The following is an 8935-nucleotide window of genomic DNA, read 5'->3' as shown; positions in this document are numbered from 1 at the left end:
TTGTACCTCTCGAAAATCAAAAGACCATTAATTCGGCATCACATACCGTCATTATCTGTTGGCAGAAGTTTTCGGTTAATTCAAGGCAACCAATCCCAAACGACGAATAATTTTTCATCAAGAAAGTACAGCTCACATACATCCCAAAAGACAAGCGAGAATTTGGACACAAAAAAATTGAATTGATGGGTCATCCGCCCTAAAGGCCTAACTTAGCACACAATGATTTCTCGTTACCATCAATTGAGAATGCCAGGACACTGGACAACGCTTTCCTTCGCATTCAGAAGCGAGGTCTTCAAGAAGTTTTTGTTTGAGCTATCATCTTGCGACTGGAAAAGGTAGTTTGAAGAGTAGTTTAATCGCATGCAAAAGTGTATGAATCTTAAACGCGAATCTTTTGGAAAGCAATAAAAATATTTTCGAAAAAATTCGATTGAAATGAAAACGCTAATTGTTCACCAAGACCCTCCATTAGTGGTACATAAGTTTTCAGTTTGTCAAACGATCTATCAACGTCAAGAAGGATTTTCCACTATACTTAGATAATACAGAATAATTGGTTTTTCATTCATATGTTTGAATATTATCTTGCTTGAGGGTACTTTTTTCAATAAAACAAAAATTTCTAAGACTTTTTATTATCAAAATAAATATCAGATTTCAAATATTCAACAAGTTATATCTATATAAGTGTAAAAATCACAAAATTTCTGCAAATAAACAAACTGAAAAAACACTCAAGAATGTATATAAAAGGCAAATAAATATAGTCTAAAAGTGTAAATCGGCAATAACTGGGATGTATACAGATTTCATTACGGAAATTTATAGATAATATATTATAGTATAGAGATAAAGAGGAGAATTCGGTTTTTATGAAAAGTGGATGAGATGATAGGAATATAACATTCCTTGAGTTATAATGAGAAATTTTGTCGCTGTTTACTAATATTCTATCTTTACTTGAACTCCTGATAATATTGTTCGATTCAATCTTGGAATGTTCATGTTAACAAATAATAATTAAATAAAATTAATATTCATCTACGTATAATAAATCGGATTTGAGATAAAGTGCTTCTATCATTTCTTCGATTCTTTGAAAAATACTTTAATATCACGCTTATCCTTGAAGGATCGTCAAGTTTTCTGGATCACAGAACAGTTACTAATGCAAGTATGCTAAGTACTACTCATTTATAGCTAAAATGAATATCTTTTCATTTAACTTCTCTTTACAAGTTCGCAAAGACGCAGTTTTGTTATACCCTATTTCCTATGTAGAATTGACGAATTTTCCAGATTATTTTGAAAAAATTAGGGCTAGAGATTTCACGTTTCGTTAACCTCACTCCGTTTATAAAGGTCGGTCACTACTGCAAGTGCGCCACCGGGGATAAATCTGACGAAATTATCTCCCGCTAAAGTTCCCACCGCATAAAGGTTTTTATATCCTTTAACTCTGTGAGTAAGTTTGTTCATATTCACTGCGTTCGTTTTACCATCTATGGGCACATGTTGCTTGATGGCTATTTCAGAGCTTCTTGGTAAAAATGTCAGGTCCGGTCTGGATCCTATAAGAACAATTGCGTACGACACCTTAATTTCCACTGGTACTCCATCCTTAGGGCATAATATAACAGTGTGTTCTTCTCGATTTATCCCAGTTAAGCTGTATTCTGGAAACGATGTGTAAAGGGGATAGGTGGAACCGCCGTCTTGCATCATCTGATGTACCTGTCGAAAAAATATTCCACAGTTAATTTATCCAAAGAGAAGGCTATTGCAATATCTCAATGTTGTTTAAGTGTAAACTTGATATAAAGTGGGTGGTGCTGATAGCTCAAGAAAATAAAACATTGAACAATACGAACTGCACAGAGCCCAAATAGCAAATGCACATTCTTTCCGCCCTCCATAGTCCTAACAGAAGAAAGTAGCATGTTGGATCAGAGGTGGTTCTTCGAAAACTAAATTACTTGTCCCGTCCAGAGAGTAAACCAGCATGATATGTCTATATCTATAAAAGGATGGAATGTCCAACGTCGAGAACGTACAAAGACACATATTAACCAGCAATAAGATCATTCAAGAGACTTCAGACATCAGATGACGAATGACGAACTGAAATGGCCAGGCCAGATCCATAACAACTAGGCTACGTAATTTAAAATGCTGCGTATAAGGGACATGTGGACAAAATGAGTAAAATGACATAAGTTTATGAGGATTGTGCCAGTGCTGGACTGGCCCTGTGCGATAGTGAGAAAAATATCATGGGACACACCCTCCAATTGATTTCTCGGGGCCCTCAGTTGAAGTTTAATTAAAGAATCATGGAAATATTATTCATTACTTGGATAATGTTATGGGAGATGGAGAGCGAAGATTACAGAGTAAACAAATGGGAAACGAAGCGACTAAAGTGAAGTGGGCGCCATCTGTGTGTCAAGTGTGTTTTTAAGATGCAAGGCTGGTTAAAATATTGATTCAAGTGCCATTTGCAGAAACCAATGAAATTTATTCATATATTTCAGATGGCCATTTTGATCAAAGAGAATTTGAATTTTTCAATTCTCGTACCGCTTTTTGTTTATATATAGCTCGTTCTAGTTGCTGATTATCTAATTTCTTGGTGAAAACCCCAAAATATCGTTCGAAAATTATTGAATAATGAAGAACAGTGGATCAAATAATAAAATGGATTTTCCGAAATTAAATTTTTTACTCAACTATGAAAAATAGAAGCGTTATTATATTAATTGATTCTAAACAATGTTCAGATGAAAACTAATATCCTGATCACAAAACCAAAAAATACATTTGTTTTGTCGCTCAGGTCTAAACAAAATCGATATTAAAATTCATTACAAGGAATATGATAAAAAAAGGGTTGTTACTTCCTAATTCGTTTAACAGCGGGTTTCATAAATCTTTGATTGTCCAATCAAAGATTTGACAGTCACTCGATTTTTAACGGAACCACTGAAACCATTTCATTTCTGAATATATCAAAGAAGTATCAATTGAGAATATTTGGACGGAAGTATGAACATCACAATTAGATGCGGGAATGATATTCTGAATGGTCACGCCTGAATTATCGATTGGAAACAAATTGACGTCTATTCGTCAATCAAGCGTTGATTCCCCGATCAAGCTTTATGAAACCCGGGGTTAATGTGGTGACTAGTTTCACTTCGAAATATCGGAGCATCCTCGACCAATCACAACAGAACTCTCAACTGATAATAATCATCAATATAATCATAAAATAAGGATTTAACCTACAATTTCGCATGAATCTCAAAAACTCTACAAACAATGGCTATCTATAAAATGGCTACAATTAGACATAGAGTTGTAGTTTTAATCGTTATTTTATGATTATATTGACGATTATCAGTCGCGAATTCAGTTATGATTGGTCTGAGGATGCTCTGATATGTCGGAGCGAAACTAGTCACCACATTAAAACGAACTAGGAAGAAACAGCCTTCTTTTTATTATATTGCCAACTTCCTATTAGGACAAATTGAATATAAATACAAGGAATAGAATTCGAATTTCGTACCCCTCAATTATAAAACAGAAAACTGTTATTGCATTACACTTTTTCTGTAATGAAAGAAAGTTTTGAGCGCCATCTCATTGTCAAGTGTGTTTTCACGACCGAAATGTTGTCGGTTTTTAGTACTTGAGATATGAGGGCGTTTCCTATATTTCTACTCTATAATCTTTGATTGGAGAGAAAATAAATACGAATATTTAATCAAATTAGATAATGGTCAGAAACATAAAATATAGGTACAAATGTACCCATAGCTAGACCAGCAGAATCACCAAAACAAAGTATGGTAGTACCGAAAAAAAAAACACGTGGAAATACTTTAGTGTCTTGGGCTCATAGAATTTAATATTGTTTGACATGAATAACAAGGTCTATTGAGTCAGGATTCCCCAGGAAATCAAAGGAAATTAAGAAGCCAATACTGCAGTACACTACCCAGGCAAGAACATAAACTCCTCTCATTGGCCCGGAACATTGCTGTGAAAATATACCTACAAGAACGCTCTCCTGGGGAAAGAAATTCTGGAGTTCCTTAAGAACTTTAACTCTGCAAGATCTAGGAAGTATCTACAGCTTAGCAAGAATAAAATGCTCCCAGTAAACACAGGACATCCATTGGACATCGATGAGAGGTCCATAATTGGTACACATGGACATGGACATCCTTTGGACATCCCAATGGATGTCCATCCATTCATGGACGTACATCCAATCATGGACGTACTGTAGATATCCAATAATGGACATCCATTGTACATCCATTCATGGACGTACTTTGGATAACCAATAATGGATAACCTTTGAACACTCATTCATGGACGTACTAGGGATATAATGATCTGTTCTTAATTATTGAAATATTTTGTTAGCTGAAATGAATATCTTGCCGGATATCAATTATCACCAAAATCGAAGCTTAACTTCTTCCGTCATTGAACTCAAGAAATTTTCTTAATGTGTTTAACGAACAGAAAATACTCAATTTCGAGAATATTTCGTATTCTTGCTTATGTTCTGCATGTCCTTATTCATCATGTGAATTTGTATTCTATTTTTTATTGTGTATCAAACCCTCATACTAAATGATGGAAAATAAATATGTATATATCTACCCTGAATAGCTTTGGTAGATCTGTGGTTGGCAATACTGGCTGTCGGCGGATGCAGTAATTTGACAGTATGTCAATTGACATTCATTATTGTTGAAAGTTGAAGACTGAGGAAGAGTAACGTATTAAGTTTTTAAGATTCATCAAGGAGCATGAGAATTTCTTGTTTAGTGTGTTTTTGTGATGCAATCACCTATCACCTGGTAAAAAAGTGGCTTCGAAGAGCCAAGGAAAGGAGTAAAGACGAGAAGAAAAAAATGACTTTTTAGATTATACTTTTGGTAACGAGGAGTGTAATATTTTAGTTCAAGTTTTCAATTTTATATACTTTGTTTGCATTATATGTTTTTTCATATGAATCGATTTTTATTTCATAAATGGATTCATTCAATGTGTCTATATAGTAATTGGACATTCTGTTAAGACCTGGACGAACATTGGATATTTGGTGGACGTTGCCTGGACAGCTGATGTAGATTAACTGAACCTTTCAATGGATGTAAACTGAGCTAGTTATGGAAGTCATATCGACTTCAAATGAACCAATATACATATAAGTTCATTCAACTGATTCAGCGTCGATAAGAGGTTCATAACTAGCCCAAATTTTATCTATAAAGGTCCAGTTAATATTCATCAGCTGTCCAGGCAACCTCCATCCAATGACCATTGTTTGTCCATTTTGGTACAATTTATGTCCAAAATGCCTTCATATTGGACCAATCATGGACATCCAGTGGACATCCAAATTGGTGACAACGGATATCCATGGTATATCCAATGGACGTCCGTTGTCCGTCGAAGGACGTCCAATGGATATCCGTATTGCATGATTTGGATATCCATTCAATTCCGTCTACGAAACTTCCGAAGTTTTTTGTAAGTTCTATAAGTGTATGTGTTATAGAGCGGAAATTCGTTCAAATTCAGTGTATTCAGTGTAGAGTCCAGATCCCAAGATCGCTGGTTCCACGGATATCACTGGTGAGTCGATTTATTTTTCTGATAGTATAGAAAATATTTAATTTAGCCACATAGCTTAATAGTAACATAGTAGTAAGGATTTCCAATATTCATTATTATTCCGAAATACCTCATATAGTTCAATACGGACAAAAGCCATGTCGGAGGTCTCAGACAATGAGAGCTCCTACATGGAAGCTACGGACAACGAAGAATTTAGCGATGGAGATGCAGAGGAGCTTGTAAGGCTCAAAGAAGAGAATGGGCAGTTGAAGGCTCAAATAAATAAACTGACTGAAACCGTGTCTCAGTTGGTCGGGGAGATACGCCTCTTGAGAGAGGAAGTTAACAAAAATAAAGCTCCTCAATCCCCTAGTTTTGCTGAAATTGCAAAACAGAATACGGCACAGAAATCCCCCACATTTGCAGAAATTGCAAAGCCGGTAGCGGTCCCCAAAAATTCCTCCAAACAGGAAGTAGCTCCAGAACCGGAGAAGAAGAGAAATTTTGCAACTCAAGTTGCTAAAACCCAGAACGCGCCGCCCACAAAACGCGCGCGTAAAGAAAGTTCATCTTCAGACGAAGAGACCGCAAAAAAAGCAACGGAGTTACCTAAAAAAGATAAAATTCCACCCATCACGACGATGGGTACAGCCGATTGGGTAGAGATCTCAAAAGCTCTCTACTTGAAGAAATTCAGCTACAACAGAGCAACCGTCGTAAAAGACGGGATCAGGATCGTAGCCTCGACTGTGGACGACTACAGGAACATAACAAAATATTTTGACCAGATTGGTAAGGAGTACTTCACGTACCAGATGGAGGAAGAGAAAAAGATATATGCAGTTATAAGACATCTCCCAATAGATGCTGACCTAGATTTAATAAAAAATGATCTAAAGGTCCAAGGAATCCATGACGCCGAGGTGTCCAGAATGACATCCAATAAAACCAAAAAGTTTATACCCTTATACCTGGTAAAAACTCAGAGAAAGGAGATTTTCGAAATAAGACGCCTCTACAATCTCTGCATTGTAGTGGAATCAAAAAGAAGGGCAGAAAATCCAAGCCAATGCTTCAGATGTCAGAGGTACGGACATGCCCAAAACAAGTGCTCTTTTCCATACAGATGCGTCAAATGTTTGGGCAATCATTGCACAAAAGATTGCGAACTTACCAGAAAAGGTGAGGAGAGAAATGCCACATGCGTTCTGTGCGGTGAAGAAGGCCATCCAGCAAGCTACAAAGGATGTAGCGAATTCAAATTAGTTACAAGGAAGAGGAAAACAGGCCAGAAATCGGCTCAGCAGAGCACGATTCCTCTAAAAGTCCAGGAGAAAAAGAAGCCCACCCCCTCCAAAGTAGACGACAAGAAAAAAGAAGTACCCAAACCAGTACAGAAGAAGGAGACACCGAAAATGCCCCAAGCTAAACCCACGATCAACAAAACAAAAGAAAACAGAAAAGTCTCTGAATCCGCCGACGATTTAGACACTTTTACTGAAAAAATTTTCAACAAAATCATGTTGAAAATTGAAAGAGAGATGGAGAAAAAACTCCAAGGAATGTTCAGTAAACTGAAATAATGGAACATACAACTAGGAAAAATTCCCTTAAAATAGTCTCCTGGAACATAAACGGGGTCAGAACTCGAAAACCCGAGATAGAAGAAATAATATCAGAGAGAAAACCTGATATTATAGCCTTACAGGAAACAAGAATACAACCAAATACGCGATTGAATATCATGAATTATGAGATATATAGATGTGACAGAATCGCAAACACTGGGGGAGGTGTTGCCTTACTGGTTAGACGAGATCTGAAACACTATTTTAAAGGAAGATCTGACGAGTCACAAATAGAAACAGTGACGATTGTAGCTGAAATAAATCGACAAAGAGTCGAAGTCACATCGGCATATAAAAGACCCCCAAATAACCTATTGGAAGAAGAAATCAACAACTTACTAGATGGAACAAACCCGAAAATCTGCATCGGAGATTTTAATTGCAAATCTCCAGAATGGAACAGCAGGATGGAAAACAGAAATGGCAGAAAACTGAAAGATCTCGCTGAAAAACATGAAGCTATCGTTATTGGACCTGAAGAACCAACGTACCTAGCATTCGGAAATGGATTACCAGATATAATTGATATCGCAATTATGAAAAATATCACTAGAGAATTCTCGATAGAGACCTTGTGGGACGGAACCTCTAACCACAACCCCATCGAATTAACAATAGGAGATGGGCCAAGAAGAGAACTAATGCAAACAAGAGAATACACCGATTGGACGAAATATAGCCATCTGATACAATCGGAGGTAACAGAAATACCGACAATCAACACACCGGAAGACCTAGAAAGAGCAGTTGATAAACTAGAAAAGAATATAATAGATGCCTACCAAAAGAGCACAAAGAAAATAACGAGACCAGCACCGATACATCCACACGGTGATACACCCAGAGAAATCAAAGATCTCATCAGGGAAAATAGGAGACTAAGAAAAACATACAGGCTCAACAAAACAGATATAAATAAGAGAAATCTAAACCGACACAGCCAAGTTCTAAAAAATGCCCTGAAGGACATGAGAACAAATAGATGGAACAAAAGAGTTCAAGAACTAAATACTATCGATCATTCTGCATGGAAAATGCAAAAATGTCTGAGAAGAGAAAAGACTAAAATACCACCTCTCCACGGAGAAAGAGGAATGGCATATACGAATATCGATAAAGCAGAGGCACTGGCGGACTCGATAGAAAGAGAATCGAGAATAAATTACAGACCTGATGACGATAATGACGAGCTGGAAGATCTTGTAGAGAACAACGAAGAAGAAATGGACGAACCACCAGTAGACGACAAAATAGAAAAACCAACTTCTCCATCTGAAATAAAAGAGATAATCAGAAGCTTGAAAAATAGAAAAGCTCCCGGAAGTGATAAAATAACGAATGCTATGTTGAAGAAATTACCTAGAAAAGGTATAGCTGCTCTCACAAATATTGCAAACGGTATAATGAGGACTGAACACTATCCGGAAAAGTGGAAAACTGCAGAAGTCATAGTGTTCAACAAACCAGGCAAAGATAAGAAATTCCCCCAAAACTACAGGCCGATAAGTTTATTGTCCGCCCTAGGAAAAGTAGTAGAAAGGGTAATCGCTAGGAGGCTCACAGAAGAAACTGAAAATCTGAATCTCATTCCAGCAGAGCAATTCGGATTCAGAAGAGACCACTCAACTGAACAGCAATTACTGAGACTCACAGAATAC

At 36.8% G+C, this 8935-nt stretch overlaps 1 protein-coding gene across 3 annotated transcripts in view; it reads right to left on the bottom strand.

The window, feature by feature from the left end:
* Positions 1–625: 625 nt before the first annotated feature.
* Positions 626–8935, bottom strand: part of LOC123306882 (oxidative stress-induced growth inhibitor 1-like) — a 61908-nt gene continuing 53598 nt past the window's right edge. For all 3 annotated transcript variants that reach the window (XM_044889063.1, XM_044889065.1, XM_044889064.1), the window contains exon 5: positions 626–1740. In XM_044889063.1, coding sequence (XP_044744998.1) covers positions 1336–1740 — 405 coding nt within the window. In that variant the 3' untranslated portion in view covers positions 626–1335. The remainder of the gene's footprint in view (positions 1741–8935) is intronic.

Source organism: Coccinella septempunctata, chromosome 2, assembly GCF_907165205.1.
Source record: "Coccinella septempunctata chromosome 2, icCocSept1.1, whole genome shotgun sequence".
Classification (NCBI taxonomy): domain Eukaryota; kingdom Metazoa; phylum Arthropoda; class Insecta; order Coleoptera; family Coccinellidae; genus Coccinella; species Coccinella septempunctata.
This window is presented reverse-complemented; position numbering and strand designations above follow the sequence as displayed.